The sequence below is a fragment of the Globicephala melas genome, chromosome 3 (assembly GCF_963455315.2).
Source record: "Globicephala melas chromosome 3, mGloMel1.2, whole genome shotgun sequence".
Taxonomy (NCBI): domain Eukaryota; kingdom Metazoa; phylum Chordata; class Mammalia; order Artiodactyla; family Delphinidae; genus Globicephala; species Globicephala melas.
In genome coordinates, this window is record NC_083316.1 from 94668879 (window position 1) to 94689073 (window position 20195).

The following is a 20195-nucleotide window of genomic DNA, read 5'->3' on the forward strand; positions in this document are numbered from 1 at the left end:
CAACTGCATCAATCTCAAGATATTATCCACATACCTAGAACTGATTATTTCCTTAGCAAACACTTTCTTCAGGTTAATGATATTATCAAGTGAAAGTTTTGTTTTGTTTTGATTTTTTGGCTGTGTTCGTTGCTGCATGCGGGTTTTCTCTAGTTGCAGCGAGTGGGGTCTACTCTTCGTTGTGGTGCGCGGGCTTCTCACTGCAGTGGCTTCTCTTAGTTGTGGAGCACGGGCTCTAGGCGCACAGGCTTCAGTAGTTGCAGCACACAGGCTCAGTAGTTGTGGCTCGCTGGCTCTAGAGCTCAGGCTCAGTAGTTGTGGTGCAAGGGCTTAGTTGCTCCGGATTCTTAACCACTGTGCCACCAGAGAAGTCCCCAGGTGAAAGTTTTGATTTATATAACACTTTGATATGTCAGCTATCCTGTTGGAGAATAATTATACAAAAATTTAATATATTTTTAGATTTAATGAAGTTCTGATAAATATATTTTGAGAGGATGTATTTCTGAAGCTATTTTTTTTTAAATGTTGGTAGTGACTCCAGTAAAACCCAAAGACATACATTTTCTTACTTAAATTTTTTCATTATATCTTTTATTTATAAATACCCATAGAGCTAAAGCATGACAAGAAAATATTATACTTCGTTGATTCTAAAATGCTGATTTTCTTTCACATTTTAACATTTTTGAGATCAGTATGCATTTACAATTCTATAGCTTGCCATAATTTTTTTTTTTTTTTTACTTTTTCTGGTAGTTACATTTTATTTTTTAAATTTATTTTCTTTTCCCGCATTGGGTCTTCGTTGCTGCACACAGACTTTCTGTAGTTGCAGCAAGTGGGGGCTACTCTTTGTTGTGGTGCACGGGCTTCTCCTTGCCGTGGCTTCTCTTGTTGCGGAGCATGGGCTCTAGGTACGCGGGCTTCAGTAGTTGTGGCACGAGGGCTCAGTAGTTGTGGTTAATGGGCTCTAGAGCGCAGGCTCAGTAGTTGTGGTGCACAGGTTTAGTTGCCCCATGGTATGTGGGATCTTTCCAGACCACGGCTCAAACCGTGTCCCCTGCGTTGGCAGACAGGTTCTTAACCACTGTGCCACCAGGAAAGTCCCTAGAGCAGTGGAGTAGGTCGCTCTGTCCTCCTACTGCTCTGGCAGCAGCAGGTGGGTGGAGGCAGGCATCTGAAGACCCCATGCGTACCTCGCCCCCAACAGCCCTCTGCTTGGCCGCTACCCTGGCGGGGTTGAGGCAGCGGGGCTGGCTGCTTGTCATAATTTAATTGTCAGCACTTTTCCTTTTCAGTGGTATGTAAAGTAATGATGTTTTTTATGATCAGTTGTACTTACATTTGAAGAAATATCAAAACGTGAAGTGAGGTTTAGACCATTTAGAATTATAAATACAGGTATTAATAGATTACTTGAGGTACATTATTTAAATTTTTATTAGAAAATACATGTCTTAACATTTTATTATCAAATTAGTAAGACTATGACCCACAGGTACATAAATGGAAATTTGCTAACATATTTAAAATAATGTGTCATTTCATCAAAATCGGCTATTTTCTTAATAATAAAAAAAATCATTTCTTACAGTATTACGGTCTTTAGAGTAGACTTATAACTCTGCTTTGCCTCCCCTTCAACTCCTTTTAAAACTCCTGTTCAGTTTTCTTTTTCAAGAGGAGAAGAGGGAGGTGTTCCTTGCAAAACACATTTTACAAAATATTTATTGAGTGCTTAACACTTTGCAGGGTTATGTGAAGAATATGTTCTTACCCCAGTCCTCAAGTAATTGTTTTAGGAAGATGTGTGGTGTCTGTCTGCCTGTGTCTGTGTTTGTCTGTCTCACAGACACACACCATTAACATTACAGTGTTATTCATATATTTTATTATTTTTAAATTACAATAATAATACTTAAATTTCTTGAAACAAAGAAGTCAAATAGTACTGAAGGCTATATGATTAAACATGAAAGTTCTTCTTACCTTGTCCCCTTCTTTATACCTATTCACCACTACCCCACTTCCCTGAAGTAATTTCTCTTAATAGTTTGTCTAGGTAGGCTTCCAGACTTTCTTTCTATATGTTTCCAAAGATATGCATAGTTCTCTTGGTTCAGTGAGTGATAAAGCATGTTTTTATTTCACGTAATGTTCTATGCCTTGCTTTATTGACTTCATCTCTCTTTAGATCCTTCCATATCAATATATATGTATCAGCTTTATTCTTAAGTGAAATATTGTGTAGAACGTATATGCCGTATTTTACTTGACCACCCCTGTAGTAAGATATTAACGTAGTCAAATTAAAAGATGTTTGGTGCAAAGGACCTCATTTCTAGCATAAGTTATAGTAAAGCAGCTTTATGCTTTGAAAACAAGTGACAATCCATAGAAAGGGCTCTATGTAATTTGACTTCCTTTCATTTTTTTGTTTTTAGATGCTTGGTTCTGCCTGGTTGACCTGTAACTGTTAAAAAGTGAAATGTAGGACTTCCCTGGTTATCCAGTGGTTGACTCCATGCTTCCAATGCAGGGAGGGTGGGTGCGATCCCTAGTCGGGGAACTAAGATCCCACATGCTGTGCAGTGTGACAAAAAAAAAAAACAGTGAAATGTGTTTGATTTAATCTTCATTTACTCTCCAGTGATTATGTAGGCTTTACGCAACTAAGATGCTGCTGTCTGTAAGCACTGTATATAAATATTTAATAAATATGGTTTACTGATGGGGTAGTTAGACTAAGTACAAAAAATGCCGTGTTCTTTTAACTTTTGAATTTTAAGATAATTGAGATAAATGATTTTGAAGAAAGAAGTGTTGGCATCTAATATTTATTAGATGCCAACTATGTGCATTATAATATTTTGTAAATAATAATAAAATAATATAGAGACCACTTAATCTTATATGTTACAGTAGTTTTAAGCCAAAGTCTCAGGTTCTGCATTGACACATAGAAAGACTTATTGTTTAACACATGTAAAAAGTGGCATGCTTCTCTTATCACTAACAAATATTCAACACCTTTGAGCTACCTCTTAAATAACTTAAATAGGTACATGGCCATTACCTTTAATATTGTTCCTCTGAATGATCTCTCTTACTCTTTAGGAAGGTTTTTTTTTTTTAAGCAATATATGCTCGTGTTAAAAGTTTTCAAAACAAATAAACAAACAAACAAACAAAAACTATGAAAGAAAGCTAAGTCTCCTTTCTTCCTCAGTCCTCCAGTCCCATTCTTTAGGCAACTACTATCTATTAAAAAATATTTGCAGCACATTATATAGCTATTGGAATGGTCAAAATCCAGAATACTGACAACGCCAAATGCTGGTAAGGATGTGAAGCAACAGGAATTCTCATTCATTTCTGGTGTGAATGCAAAATGATACAGTCACTTTGGAAGACAGTTTGGCGATACCTTAAAAAACTAAACATACTCTTATCATGCAATCCAGCAATCGTGCTCCGTGGTATTTACCCAAAAGAGTTGAAAACTTATGTCTATACAAAAGCCTGCACATGGATGTTTATAGCAACTCTTTTCATAGTTGCCAAAACTTTAAAGCAACCAAGATGTCCTTCAGTAGGTAAATTGATAAACAAGCTGTGTTATATTCAGTCAATGGAATTTTATTCAGTGCTAAAAATAAATGAACTATCAAACTATGAAAAGACATTGAGGAACCTTAAAATGCATATTACTAAGTGCAAGAAACCAATCAGAAAAGGCTATGTACTGTGTGATTCCATCTATATGACATTCTGGAAAAGGTAAAACTATGCATATACTGAAAAGATTAGTGGTTGTCAGGCTTGGGGAGGGAGGGGGATGAGTGAATAGGTGGAGCATAGAGGATATTTAGGATACTCTGTGTGATACCATAATGATAGATATATATCATATTTATCCAAACCCATAGAATGTACACCACCAAAAGAGAGCTCTTGAGGTAGACTATGACTTTGGGTGGTTATGATGTGTCAGTGTAGGTTCATCAGTTGTAATATATTTACCACTCTGGGTAAGCTGTGCATGTCAGAGGCCAGGCTGTATGTATGGGAAAGTTTCTGTACCTTCCTCTTAATTTTGTTGTGAACCTAAAACTGCTCTTAAAACAATAAAGTCTTTTTTTTTTTTCTAATTATTTTCGTGCCTTTCCAGAATTTTTCTGGATATATCCAAGTGTGTGTATGTGTGCAATTTTTTTAGTATACCTCAGTGGGACCATATTATAGATATCGTTCTGTCCCTCTCATTTGTTCATTTAATAACTTATCAATATTTCTGAGGAACCTGTATATTTCTCACTTTTAGGTGTGTGATAATAGTGTAGATTCACCATTTTAGTTTTGTATTTTTCTTTGCTCTTACCAGCAGTTTCATTGATCATTCTTATTCTTGTACATATATCTGGCTCCAGTAACTTTTATTATTTTATTAACTCATAATGCTCATTTTCTCTTGCCTCTAACTTTCAATTCAGTCGGTTTTTTTGTCATTCTTTTTTTTTCCCCATTTAACATCTTTATTGGAGTATAATTGCTTTACAATGGTGTGTTAGTTTCTGCTTTATAACAAAGTGAATCAGTTATACATATACATATATCCCCATATCTCTTCCCTCTTGCGTCTCCCTCCCTCCCACCCTCCCTATCCCACCCCTCTAGGTGGTCACAAAGCACCAACAATTCAATCTTTATTTTCTTGTAGAACTGTGGGAATAATGTGTACAATGTGATCTCATTTGTGTACATTAGATATATACACACACACATATAACAAGTATATGCGTAACAAGTTTTCTGGAAGGGTATATAAGATACAATTAACTGTGATTATCTTTAGAGGGACCTAATAACAGAAGCAGAGGATGGTAGAGACTATTTTTATATATAAGTTTCTGTATGGCTTATATTGTGATTTAAAAAAAATAAAAATGTAATTTAGAAGTTACAGTCTATGTCCAGAAGAAAAAGGCAAAAATACACTGTTAGTGTGGTATTTGCCACTTTTTAAACACTTAAATACCTATAATAATTCATAAGAGAGAGTGAAAACTCGTTGAACTTTTAGGTGAACATCAAAGCAGTTTAGTAGATGAGTTGTATTATAAGCATATTGTTACCCTTTTATTTCCATAAAAATCTGTTTTAAGTAAAATTTATAAAACAAAATACTGAAATATGTCAACCATATGAGTTAGGGCTAAGCTAAAAGCAGACCTTTATCATCCTCTTTCTCATATTAAGTCTGCCAAAAATTCTTCTCAATTCTTGGAATATGAATTTTTCTATCAATAGACATGTTCACCTTCTTAATTTCCCCTCCACATGTGACATACCTTACTTTGGACACCATAACCTGAATAGTATTGGAGTAGCCTTCCAATTAATAGTTCTCATTCCCACGATGTTTATCTCCTTAAATTTCTTATTTATTTATTTAAATTTATTTTTTTAATTTATTTTTGGCTGCATTGGGTCTTCATTGCTGTGCATGGGCTTTCTCTAGTTGCAGCGAGCAGGGCCTACTCTTTGTTGCAGTGTGCGGGCATCTCATTGTGGTGGCTTCTCTTTGTTGTGGAGCATGGGCTCTAGGCATGCAGGCTTCAGTAGTTGTGGCATATGGGCTCAGTAGTTGTGGCTTGCAGACTCAGTAGTTGTGGTACACAGGCTTAGCTGCTCTGAGGCATGTGGGATATTCCCGGACCAGGGCTCAAACCCGTGTCCCCTGTATTGGCAAGCGGATTCTTAACCACTGTGCCACGAGGGAAGCCCTCTCCTTAAATTTCTACATAACGTATTGTACCTCCTCACTGAGAATACACTCTTTAGGCATTTATTATCTTTATAATAAGTGAGATTATGTTTAAGAATTTAGCTCACAGGCCCTTCAATTCTATTTTCTGTCTCTTCTGGATCTGAACTGGCTTTCATAGGAATTATTTTTACTTTAAGGACAAATTTACATACATTTCTTAGAATTTTTTACATACGACCCACATTTGTAGGCTGCTCATATTTTGTTACCTCTAAAGTTGGTAGATATTTCAGTATTACTGAAATCTGTAGTTTCCACCAATCTAGTGCTTGTGTTCTGAGATGTTTCGAAAGGCAATAGTACAATGTATATGTAGGGATGAACCCATAAGAAAGCCTGAGCAAAACGGGGGTGGTGGAGTTGTTACACTTCTATCAGCATATAAGTCATGCTATTGCATAAGAATTTGTTTTAAAAAGAAAAGAGGGGGGCTTCCCTGGTGGCGCAGTGGTTGAGAGTCCGCCTGCCAATGCAGGGGACACGGGTTCGTGCCCCGGTCTGGGAGAATCCCACATGTGGAGCGGCTGGGCCGCTGAGCCTGCGCGTCCGGAGCCTGTGCTCCGCAATGGGAGAGGCCACAACAGTGAGAGGCCCGCATAACACACACACACAAAAAAGAGGAATTTCGACTGCTAAAACAGAAGTTTTAATGAATCTCTGTCCCCTGGCCGTGGCCTTTCTTTCTGAACACTTTTTATGCATATAGTACCTATTACCTATTATAAGGTAATTTTATTTTATCACCTAGTTATCTTCTTGACCTTTAATTGAATTTTCATAGATTATGATTTGCTGTATCAATTTCATTTATTATTGTTAACAGAAGAAAGCAAAGTATTGGACTTAGATCACTCAGATTTAGGTTTGAGTCATTGATTTGCCACATATTAGCTTATGCGTCTTGAGTGAGCTGGTTTATTCTCTCAGCTGTAACAAAGGTTAATGTGAGAATTAAATCAGATACTGTAAGTGCAGCATCAAAACAGAGTTTTAATAAATGGTATCTAGTAACAGAAAAGATAGTAGTAGAAGTGATGATATTTAGCACTATTGTTTAAAACAATTGTAGCTTCTGGTTTTGTTTGCTAAGGAAAAGTAATTTCTGTAATTCTTCAAAATTGGTATGTGAGGTGTCCATCTTTCCAAAATGAAACATCAATAAATAATAGGAATTTTAAAAATCATGAGTACATTTGCATGAAATCTTAAAAAGGAATGAAAATTAAACAGTATAATTATATATTTAATTTTTAAAAGTTTTTGTTTAAAATACCTATTAGTTTTTTTTTTTTAAGCACCTATTAGGTATTTCACTTGAATTTATTTAATCCTTATGATAATTCTATGAGGTACCCATACTATTTCTACCTCTCTTTTACAGATAAGATAACAGAGAGGTCAAGTAACTAACTTCTGAAGGGTATACAACTAATAAGTGATAGAGTCAGTATTTATACCTTTCTAATTTCAGAGTCTCCATTCTTAATGCTGCCACATTACTTTTTAGAAATTATAGCACAGTATACTCTTCTGTGACACTCCAGCTTTGACTTGGTGATTTTTGATCCAGTAAAATACCTTATGACAAAACACCTGGGTTATAGTTTTTCTCCCCAATGGAAAATGTTGTTTTTTGTCATTGTAAGATGTATTTGATCATAAAAAATCTGAGTAATTAGATATATAGAGAGGGCTTTGGGGTAAAAGCATTATTAAAGTACCTGTAATATAAAGAAACTTTTACTTCATTTTAAATCTAGAGCTTGTAGGAATGCCACATAGCCTCATTGAGTACCTTGAGCATAAAACAACTTAATAATTACTGACTAAGAATCAGGTATAAAAGGCCCTTATGGGTCATTTTTTTTTTTTAGCATTAATCCTGATACTATAATGGTAGCTAATGTTTATTGATTATTTACTTTGTTTTGGGCACTTCCATGGTCACTGACCTCACTTAATCTTTTCATCAGTCTATGAAGGAGGTACTATTATTATCTCTGTTTTACAGCTCATTAAACTAAGATTTAAAGAGGTTTGTATAATTGCCTAAGGCTTCACAGTAGTGACATAAGTGTATTATGAGTCTCCACTCCAAATTATTTTTGTTTTACAGCTCATAAAACAGCAGTATTTGAAAGAAAAATTACTGGGATCATGAAACATTCTTATAGTGAATTTTCTTTCTTTAGGTTCACAATATTCTTGCAGAAATGGTGATGGGGGGAATGGTATTGGAGACCAACATGAATGAGATTGTTACACAAATTGATGCACAAAATAAACTGGAGAAATCTGAGGTAAGAATGGAAAGTGCTTTAGTTGATGAAGGTAGTAAGCATGATCATAAATTATGCATGATTTGTAGCTTTCACTGTTTGTCCTTCAGTATCACCCTTTAGGTACAGCTGGTATGCTTATTCAATTTTAAACAGAAGTGGAATATACACATTTTAGTATGTTAAATGTTCTGTGACCACTATCCACCAAATAGTTTTGTGTATTCTTTTAGCCACAGTCGTAATTGCTTTGGGTATTGAATAAAATTCCCAATTCTTGTTGCTTAAAAAAGAAATTATGAATAATGCAATCAATATTTGTCATTAAACCTTAGTCATTAATTATCAAGGAAGTCTTAGAACTGGTTTTCTAAAGATATATAAATTTAGTGTTTTATAAAACTATTTCTGCAAAAGGAAAGGAGAGAAAATGGAATTCTCATAAGGAAGTAGTGTTATAATGGGTGCTTAGTAGGCCTGAGTGCACATTGAAAAAAGAAATTCAGTGCTCTAATCTTTTAATTCTGGATCCTTCCCAAAGGTCACTGACAAGTTAGCTAAATCATACATTCCATATAATGATACACGTATTCATGGCTTTTATTGCATTCTAGAAGAGAAAGATTTGGTTAGTTATATACAGCTAACTTCGTGCTGCTAAATTGAGTGAATGAGGACCAACCAGCAGTTTTGCCTTTTGTAAAACTCTACTTTAGAATTATATGACTCTTCCCTCAATAACAAGGCTGAATATCAGTAACAGGTGCTGTAGCTGAGCCTCTCAAGTTTACATGATTTTGGTTGTTTCTTATTGCTATACAGAAATTTAGAAAGATGAATAGTCTTGATATCTCATTCAATACTACACATGTTTGAGGATACTCTTACCTTTGGTATTTATAGTCATAATGCAGAAAACTAATTTTATTTATAATTATTAGTACAGTTATTTGGTTGACCTAAAGTAAATATTACTATAAAAGCAGAAAGATATTAAAAATATGCTAGCATTAATTTACAACAGGTGAGTTCTGAAGAATTTTTATCTTGTTGGCTTTTCAAAAGATCAGCTTAAAATGCTGTGCTCATTGGAATGGAATGAAACACAGGATGGTGGATAAATCTGAAATCTGAGGATTAGAAACAGTTGAAGTTTTGTATAAAAACATTTTCCAATGTTCTGTTTTAAATTAAAATAGTCCTTAATTTCTCTTTATCTCAAGTTATCATCCTCCTTGGTTTCCCAAAGGAGAGGGTTGTAATGGGGAAGAGCTTAAAATTATGACTCTTTTTAAGTAATTGTATATATTTTGTGTGTTCTACAGCCAATTTTTAAAATACTGATTTTTGAACAGGAAAAACAAACTAGATTAATAGAGAAAATTTTGTTTTAGGACAAGGAAAAGGGCTAAGAATATTATTTAGTAGAGTTGGCTTGCAGTGTATTGTTCAATAGGGCAAAAGGTTTACCATAAACACTAAGCTATAGTTTTTAAAGTCTTAAAATGATAACTTGAAATTTATGTCTGTTAAACTTTGCTTTACAAAACTATATGGTTATAGATTTTAAATGCCAAGAGACAGACAGTGATACAATCCATTAATAATTAGTCTGAAATGAGTGGATATGTGGTAATTTGTGAATTCCATGTAATCATCTGTAAAAATATATCGACCTCTTGTCTGGAATTATCACATTTCCAGGTATTTAACTCCTTTCCATTGGTGGTGCCCTTCCTCCCACCTGCCCACCTTTTCCTCCTTAGGTTTGCTATATATAATATTGACAGAAGTCATGAAGGACCTGTAATAATTACAAAATGGATATTTGCTTTTTGATTGTCCAGTAAAACTTTGTTAATGAGCCAGTTTTTTTTAATCTATAAAGAACAGTAAAATAAAGAATTTACATTTTTAGTGGAAATAGTTATAAGAACATTATAACTTAAAGTCCTTTAACAGAAACATGCTATTTAAACGTGCTATTTAAAATGGTTTTGAATACTGGTGAATATTTGTTTTTCATCCACTGATTGTCTTTTAACATGTATAATCAATTGTTATCTGCTACCAAATTAGTTTTTCTTTTTCTCCTTTACAAAAAAAGTATGTTTTAAATCTGATTGATAAACTAACATATGTTTATCAAGTGTTTCTCTATATGTGATGTCTGCTAATATTTTCCTCATAAAGTAGGATTTTGAGTCACGGTGAAGCCATATAGTTCTGATCATACCTTAAGAAATTGTGTTTAAATAATGTTGATTTTATGTAATTTTTCAGAAATTTTCATATATTTTAAGTATGTTTGGAAGGCTACCAGCTTTATTCCAGACGCAGTGAAATGTCAAGAGTTTTCATATGGGTTCCTTTTCCATGTTATTTAAACTGGTTATATCTACCAAATATATGACTGCAGAATAATCCAAAATTATTTGAGAGCAAGCTATAAGCTTTTATTAATCTTACTCTTACAAAATTTTAGTTAAAATGTATTATGTAAGCAAAAAGCTACAAAGCAAATCTTAAAGTTCAGAATACCATGATTGATGAAAAGACCTGTTTATCATGTTTTAAAAATTAATTTAAGTAATGTTTAGAATATCATTTATCTTTTAAGAAGCCTGGATATAATTAAGATACAGCTTTTAAAATATAACATGGATGTATCGAGTCGCCTTTACTTTGTCAGAAATCAAAGATTTTATTATTTTATCTTAAAAGTAGTATATTTCTGGTAACAGTCAAAAGTGAACCAGTTTAATTCCCATTACCTAGACAGGTAGAAGCAAAGATCACCCAGATCTTTAAAGAGACGAGAAGCAAAGATATGCTCTGAATATATTTTCATCTATCCTGCTTTGATAGATAAATGGTTTACTATAACATTGGGATCTTGGAAAAGGAGGATTTAAGCTGGGAGGTTGGTGGGATTTGGGGGAAGTGTAAGAGGCACTCAGGAATCTGCCTAGGAGTAAAAGGACTCCCTGGGGGTGGAGGTAGAGGGGTGGGGTTGGGGAGACTTGTTAGCCTTTATGTATTTCATGTGATTTTCAAGATGAATAAATGGGTCTGAATTTAGTCACTACTTTTTAAAAGTCAGTCCTCTTTTTTCCGAACATCCTGATCTTTCTAGCTCTTTCCATTCTTCTCTCTTACAGACCTTTATCTTTCAATCTCCCAGACAGGACAGGTAGACAAGGTATTGCTGACTTTGAGAAAAATGTATTTTAACAAAGGGAAAGCAAAATGATGTCAAAGGCAATTAATTATTTAGGCCAGACTCAAAAATTCTTTGTGTTAATGAACCCATATAGTCCCTGTAGCCTATTTTCCATTCTAGTTTCTCCTTGTAGTTTATTCATCTTTTATTGGACTTAGTGTATTTTACTAGTATATCATTGATGTCATGTTTGTTCTGTTTTGTGTGCCTGCATTGTAAAAGGAAAGTTTAAGTTTTTTTGTTCTTTTTTTTTTAAACATTGTCATTTAACTGACAAATTACATTTGTAGAAATGACAATTTACTTTGTATGTAAATCAGAGTTTATTTTTAGCATCATATGGCAGAACCTTAATTTAACTCTCACAGATTTTTTCCCCCATGTTTCTAAATTAGGATTCTAACATAAAATTGTATGCTGGGTTTTGGAAGCTGTGAATTTAAAAACCAAAAGCTGAACCTTTAGAGATTAGCATACAAAGTGGGAACCTGTAAAGGCTTAGGAAGTGACTGTTAAATAGTCCCCCTCCCCCAACCTAATGGTTTTCAGTTCCAAAGTCTTAACAATTGCTTTTGCAGTTTTAACAACAGGTGAATATTAGAAGTAGCCAACAAAAAGTAAGATCAGAAATCTTCTAAAATAGAAATAAATACTCTAAAACATGGAATTAAATATATTGACCAAAATAAAATGTATTTTAACTGTAGCAACCTTCTGATATCCAAACATATCATAGTAAGACTCAATAAGGTATTGTAAACCCTGAAAATTTTTACAAAGCATATTGGCAAAAATTGGAAGTGTTTTAAATAGACTCCAAGCCGTACAAAACTAAATTTTGTCTGCTAGTTCCTGTGCATTTTTCACACGATAAGTTACCTGTGTGAATTACTCGTTAAACATTTCCATGTAGAGATGGCGATGAACAACTTTTTTGTACAAAACCATTTCAAGAAAATGAAAATGTTCATATACTTCCATTTAAAAATTTCAAAATGAAAATACTTTATTGAGTGCCATGCAAGGAAAAAATGTGTAAACTTAACAAGTTAGATTAACCACTTTAGTAATTAGAAAAATGCCACTGGGAATTTGGCATTGCTTTTTAGACACTAAATTACTACTTTCTGGATGTGTTTAAGAAGCAGCAACATACAGGTAGCTTTACAGTTTCTTATCCCGAGTTAGTGGGCTATGTATCATGAAGCTAGGGACACCACTTTTGGACCCTGGATCTGTATTACTTTATCCTGGGAATTGAAAATACGTAATGGTCTCATTTACTCCATTGATCTCAATCACTGCCAGTTTCTATGTTCCAGTCTTCAATTTATGTTAAATTGCTTTTTCTACCAAAGAACCATCAATCACTTAGGTCTTATAACTTCCATCACTAGAACTAGTAATTTGCTTTTTTTTTTTAATCAAGTATCTATTTTCAAAGAATAGAGAAAAAAAAAAGCGGCCCTAAGATACAGATATTGAAGTCAGCTTGTGAGTTGGTTCTGCCCCTCTACTTTGACACACAGTTACTCTCTTATTCAAAATTATGATGAGGACCCTTGAGGTCACTTGTAAGGGTCAAAACTATTTATATTAAATCCATAAATGACATCGGTCTGCTATATTTATTTCACACAGATAAATCCTATGCTAGAAATTAAAACTGTAATTTAAGATTACATAAAATGACTAGTACTGAAAGGTTTAAAAAAATTTAAATATTCTCATTTTGATAAAAATTTTCATAAAATGCCATAGTTCTTGCTTACTAGAGGACCGTCATCAGCATTTCTAATCTGTTTATAATTGCAGTATTAAAGCACTGCCTTTAAAGCAAAGAGCAAGCCTGTCCCCAGTTTAAAAGTTATTCTGCCTTAAATTCAGAAATTAAAATATTGACATTTTCTATTCTGCTCAAAGCATGCTTTCAAAACCTGCCATTATTTTGTTAATGATTTTGAGTCTGAAACCATTTAATACTGTGTTTATTAATGTTGATGTTCTTTCACTTTGCTGTTAGGTCAAAATTATGAATGTGCATATAGCAACTTCCAGCAGGATGGGTGGGTAAAGGTTTTAGTATGTACAAATTATTTCAACTACCATCTTATTATGCTATATATCAAGCTTGAAAAAATATTTTAAGATGGTAGGAAATTTTATGTGTTAGATGAAGTAAATATCTAGGTTCTTTCCTTTTCCCTTGGAGAAAGCTAATTGCTTATTGCATGAGGAAAAGGGAGTCTTCAGATTCTTTGAAATATGTTTTAGTAATGCTGCTTTTTCAGTTTCGCTTGCACATATTTTGTTTATTTTTGGGTCTGGCAATTTAAAAACAAAATCAAAACCAAATCATATCCATCCATTACTATCTTTGTGATTCAAGTGCTTGAAATTTCTGAGAGTATGTCTGTATAAGTCTTCTGTTTGGCCTCATTTTGGTATACTTGCAGACTTCATTTTGTTTTCTTTCTCTTAATTCTGTTAATTTATTTAATCTCATGGGAGAGAAAACATGACCATTCTTTTATATGCTGTACTTCATTCTTCCATCCGATTCATACTCTTAACTGCTTTGGATTCATGTATTTGTTTTTGTTAGTGGAGTTGCTGCAGTTTACCTGCCATGGTGGTGCTCAAGTATAACAACATAGATGGAAACAAGTTATTTCTCCAGTAGGGTTTCATTCTTTTTATTTCTCCTTTATGTCAACTGTGTAATCTTAAATCTATAAGAACTATGCTGTACTGTCAGAAGTATCTTATTTTTACATTTTAAATTGTACATACCACTAACAAGTCAGGTAAACTTAATTTCTGTAACTTTTAGTGTTCAAAAAAATTGTGTTTAATGAAAGTTATCTTGTTTTGAGTATATCCTACTAAAAAAAATCTTAACTAAGATGAAAATTCCTTTATACCTTTGTGTTGGCAAACTGATTTCCTAATGGCAAATTACCTCTTTTACATTTTATTCTTTAATAAAAATGTTTCAGACTTCACATTCATGGAAGTCTGAAACTGAAATGTGTTTTATAGCAGTTCTGGTGTTAACTACCTGAGTGACATGAAGTCTTTTTTTTTTTAAGCCCTGAGTTTTTGTATGTAAACATTGACAGCTCATTTAAGCATTTGAATAGGGATCAACAGTCCTTCTCATATTTTTCTTTACATTTTATATTCTAAAGAATGTTATTTCTTAAAATGTTAGTTTAATTAAAACTTAATTGAAGTACACATTACAATTTTTAAATTTACTATCATTTAAATTTGTGACATAACTACACAAAAGTATTGAACATGCTTGAGAAATAATTTGATTCTCTTGATTCATTTGCGTGTTCTGAGTAGTTACCATCCTTTGCATGTCTATGGCTTGCTGCTTATGTTTAGAGAAATTGTAGTTTGTTGACTTAGAAACTTCTTTTGGTTTTACATAATATGAATTTGGCACATGTATGCTATTGAAATCAATTGCTATATTGACTTTATGTATTCTCATTAGCAGCTAACAGTCAACACCATCTGTGGTCACAAAGAAACGACTTAATCTAATGACATTTAACAGGATGAAGTTTTATTCTTTAGTTTAGCTGCTCATGGTACAGGGTATTATGGAAAAGAAGGCTTCTTGACAATGACATTTAATACTAAGAAAAGTATTTTTACTACTTATAAATGTTAACCATAGCATCCAGTAAAACAGACAGATGGACACACACATACCCTACCTTTTCTCTCTTTTTCTCAATAATAAAATCCTCTAATAATTCATGCCTTTTAAAATGTTTATAGTTAAATACCTTGTCATTACTTTTTGATAGCCTACTCATAATTAGCACCCTGTATAGAAATTCCAAAGTAGCAATAGTGGCAAATTGATTTTTTAATTAGAAAAATTATAAAATCCTTCTACTGAAAAAATGATACTTAGTTCCAGGTTATCTGTAAGTTTGTAAAATAATTTTTGTTCCCTTGGCAAACAACATACTTCCTAGCAAAAGGAAGCTCTTTGAATTAGAGTCTTCTCTGATCCTAAACCATTCTAAATTTTGGGAGCTAAACACTGAACTTGAAAAGATCAAGTTAAAGATCCTTTTGAATATGATTCATGCTACCCTAAATAATATTCATCTATATCTCCAACATCTTTTGGGGGGCAGTTGGAGAGAGGTAGGGTATAACAAAAACTGCGTTGCTTCAGGTAGGTATAAATGTAGAGGTCAGTCAAATTTTTAGTTACACATCAAAAACAACTACACTCCATTAAATTATAAAAATTGAATTCTCCAACCCTATTCAGTCTTTAATTGGGTATGGAGTTTTTCATCCATATCACCCTTATCATTGCCTGTGTGGACTATATATTATTAAATACTATTTTACTGATTTTTCTATTATTTCCAATTCTAACTTGATAATCTATGGCTTTTATTTCATTGCTTAACAATGTTTGTATCCTTTATTCAGCAAATAGTTTACACTGGCCTATTTTGTATCAGTCAAGATTTTTCTCAGGTAACAGCTTTATTATTATTATTTTTTTAATTAACAAAAGAGGTAGGATTACATGAGAGAAAAAAACTAAATTACAAAAAGGGACATTAAAACTAATCTTTCTGATTACATGGACACTGTCTCATATATGTAATCTAAGCAAAGTAGAAGATTTGTTTTTGTTACTTAATTGCTTTTGTGCAAGATAATGTATGACACCGAATTCACATGTGTTTGTTGGCTTTATTACATAACCTGAATAAAAATTGATGAAATCTAATTGGTATATAAATTAAAACATAAAAATATGAAGACTGTTGATATAGCTATTTGAGAAAAGTGATATATATGCATTTTTCTTTCTTTCTTTCTTTCTTTTTTTTTTGCGGTACGCGGGCCTCTCAACTGTTGTGGCCTCTCCCGTTGCGGAGCACAGGCTCCCGACGCGCAGGCTCAGCGGCCATGGCTCACGGGCCCAGCCGCTCCGCGGCATGTGGGATCTTCCCGGACTGGGGCACGAACCGTGTCCCCTGCATCGGCAGGCGGACTCTCAACCACTGCGCCACCAGGGAAGCCCCATTTTTCTTTATTTTTAAGCATATTTTCTCTCAAAATTATTCCACAAATTATAAATTTTCCAACTAAGATGAAAGCCAAATATTGTACACTAATGGTATTGGAAATTTTAGAATTCATTTATTTATATATATCCTACCTTTTGCATTTATGCTCTTCTTTCTCTAAATTTGTATATTGTAAACTGAACATATGTTGAATCTACTTTATATGACAAAATTTTTTTAATCATTATATTTTTACTAATTCATTGAAGGGTTGGATTGATCCTCTTCTTGCAGTTTCATTTTTAGGCAGAACCATTCTCTTTGGATTGAGGCTTCACTTTATTATGTTTTTTTAATCTTTATTGAATTTGTTACAATATTGCTTCTGTTTTATGTTTTGGTTTTTTGGCTGCGAGGCATGTGGGATCTTAGCTCCCCGACCAGGGATCAAACCCGCACCCCCTGCATTGGAAGGCAAAGTCTTAACCACTGGACCACCAGGGAAGTCCTGAAGCTTCACTTTAAAAACCTGATTTTTTTTTTTAAATGTCCTAGAACTTTCCTAGAAAAGTTTAGAAGAGCCTCTACAATTTTAAAAAATAATTTTTAAAAACTTCATTGTTTTGAAATGTTTTAAGGGTTTAGCCCTAAGAAACTAAACGAACATGATTTACTACTTTCAGTTTTTATTTCACAGCATATATTAACAATAAATGACAGTTGAAAAGCAAAAACCCAAAATCTATCACAGTTGTTGCAAGAGATGTCTAATAAGGAAGCTAATGTAAAATATGCTTTATGCTTATATCATAAGTCAGTTAAATCAAAATATAGGTGAAGATCTAGCTTTGTCATTTGAATATTGTGTGTGATGTTTCCGTAGCACAGGTTAATTTGTATTTAAATCTTTACATTGTTATCATTGCATGTATTCACTGTATTTTTTAAGGTGTCAACTGTTTTCTCTTTATAGATTAGTATTTCAAAGTAACCATTCCATACCAATTCAAACTACCATCTGGTCTCTAAGCTTGTTTTATGAAACTCTTTTATCATTGTCCTCCAGCTTTAGTGTTTTTTGATGGGCTACACCTGAGCTGTACATTTTCTTTTTCTTTTATTTGCTTCTGTATACAGGCTGGCTTAGCGGGAGCTCCAGCCCGTGCTGTATCAGCTGTAAAGAATATGAATCTTCCTGAGATCCCAAGAAATATTAACATTGGTGACATCAGTATAAAAGTGCCAAACCTGCCCTCTTTTAAATAAAAAATTTAAAAGGCCACTCCCAGGTAAAATCCGGGGGAAATGTCATCTAAGTTTACCATGCAGTTGTTTACCAAAAATAGAGGAGGAGAGGCTTAACTTTTGCTCTTGGATTTAAGTCAAGGTACTGTATAGAAGTTATGTAAAATCAGTATGGAAGTTCATTGTTGCTTTTCTTGTTCAGTGATTTTGAAGAATTTGAGTAGTTACAGTGTGATTTTTTTCTTTATTTTCTAAACTGCATTCCTATGGCCACCTAAGGCATGCCTCTATGTATTGGCTACTACAGTATTTTGAAAAGTGTTTGGGACATTTCTTTAAATTATGTATAACCCAAAATGTTGGTGTTTTGTATGGATCACAAATACAGCATTCCTTAATTCTTTCTGTTATTTGTCAGAATTGTTATTTAAAGAACGAAGTATGTATTGCATGAAAACATTATGACCTTTTTCTCTTAGTTTAAATAAACTCCAAGGTAACTGGACTTCTAAAGCACCATTCTGTTTGCCTGGTATCTACTTTAGCAATAATTTTTTTTATGACCCTCTGACTCAACGAAGTAAATAAAAATATATTTTATCACTGTTAAGCAGCTGTTAATGTTGATTTATTTAATTTATACTTATATTTTTAATATTCAGAACCTCATTATTCTAAAACTCAATTATTTCACAAGTCAAGAGTAGTGTATCTCATAGTATATTGTGTAGGATGAGATCTGGAGTGGGAGATGACAAATCTTTTTCTAAAATCCATATTGAGAAATTGCAAAATCTGTTTTATACACATAGGTTTAAGTCTTGCATCTGATCCCTTCTTGCTGAGATGATGAAAAATAATTTCATAGCAAATACTTAGTTGCTTTTGAACAACCCTTTGGGGCCCCACTTGTTTCATCCCAAAGTCAAAACTTTCTTAAGTCCTAATACTCTCATATTCTGGTTTCTCATAATTTGCCCACATTTTCTTATTTAATCTTATCTTGGGATCCATGAGTGGGATTCTTCTTCCAGTTAGACTAAGGTTTTCCTTCTAGTTCTAGTCCTCCCTCCCCAAATATTATTTTTTGAAACATTTCCTTAGATGTGTGGCATGTATGAATTTTACTCCAAGCTCTGGGGTGTAAGAAAAGTCACTATTTTTTCTAAATAAAATTAATCTGACTCTAAGCCCCATCCTACTGAGGCAACAGGAAACTCAGTCTGTGATTATTGGGATTTCCATCAGTTCAGAGACGTATAAAAGTCCTAGAGGAAGGTTGTGCAAAGCAGAACATGCAGGGAGGTCCCTGGTCTTCAGTCATTTGAATGTGCCAGGTGAACAAGTCCCTGTCCTCATGGACATATATGCAGTACCACACTTTTCTCTTTTCCCTTTTTTTGGGGGGTGGGGGTGGATTATGGAAAGATTTAAGTTTTGATTTGGTTAGAACGTACCAAAATTAGGGAAACTTCTGGGCCGGATCATACTCTAACCTCAAGAAATAGTCAAAAGGGTTTCATCTTTTACTATATTCTAGTATGAAAAAGAAAACCCAGTCATGTGCAGATGACAGAAGTAGGCAAGTCATAGGAAACGAAATCTCAGTGACCACTAAATATGTAGAGATGCTTAATCTCACTAGTAGCCAGGGAATGCAAGTTTAAAGGACAATTAGATTTTATTTTCCCTTGTCATATGAGCAAAAATTAGAAGGGGTGACAGTATCCAGTGTTGGAGAGGATGTGAGGAATAAGAACTGTCATACATTGCCCGTGGGAATGTAATTTACTGTAACTTAAAAAAAAAAAAGAATATGCCAAGTTCTGTGAAAATTTTTAAAAATCAAAAATACACATATCATACATACGCTGTGACTCACTTTGGGAACTCTCTATTCTCTTAGCATTCCTGGGTATCTTTATATACAAAGGTCATTATTTCATCAACTTTTTAAAACAAAATAATAATAAACTGGAGATATCTTAAATGCCCACCAGTAAGGAAATGTTGAATACATTATTGTAACTACCACACTAGTTGTAATAGCAAAAGACTGGAATGACCCAAATGTCCATTAGAAGGAGATTGGTTGAAAAGCTGGATTACATCCACATTATGGAGTCCTATGAAGCTATCAAAATGAAAAATAACTCTCTGTATTGCTGAAAATTGATCCCTAGAATAAAATGTTAAGTGAAAAAAAATCAAGATGGAAAAAAGTATATTGATGGTGTGTGTATTAGTCAGGGTTCTCCAGAACCAGTAGTAGTAGTAGTAGTAGTAGTAGTAGTAGTAGTAGTAGTAGTAGTGTGTGTGTGTGTGTGTGTGTGTGTGTAATGAGATTGACATTTAACTCAGTAGACTGAGTAAAGCAGATTGCCCTTCTTAATATGGGTGGGCCTCATCCAATCAGTTGAAGGCCTGCATAGAATAAAAGGGCTGACCCTCATCCAAGTGAGAAAGAATTCCTCCTGCCTGACTGCCTTCAAACTGGGATGTTGGCTTTTTCCTGCCTTCAGTCTTGAACTGAAACATGGGTTCATCCTGTG

At 33.7% G+C, this 20195-nt stretch overlaps 1 protein-coding gene across 5 annotated transcripts in view; it reads left to right on the plus strand.

The window, feature by feature from the left end:
- The window catches only part of AP3S1 (adaptor related protein complex 3 subunit sigma 1), a 70062-nt gene extending 51809 nt beyond the window's left edge, over window positions 1–18253 (plus strand). For 2 of the 5 annotated variants that reach the window (XM_030869842.3, XM_060296136.2), the window contains 2 exons: window positions 8026–8133; window positions 17536–18253. In XM_030869842.3, coding sequence (XP_030725702.1) covers window positions 8026–8133; window positions 17536–17664 — 237 coding nt within the window. In that variant the 3' untranslated portion in view covers window positions 17665–18253. Of the gene's footprint in view, window positions 1–8025; window positions 8134–11273; window positions 11315–15808; window positions 15857–17535 lie in introns of all 5 variants that reach the window. The other 3 variants (XR_009563445.2, XM_060296137.2, XM_060296135.2) reach the window with 3 other exon arrangements.
- The last annotated feature ends 1942 nt before the right edge of the window (window positions 18254–20195 follow it).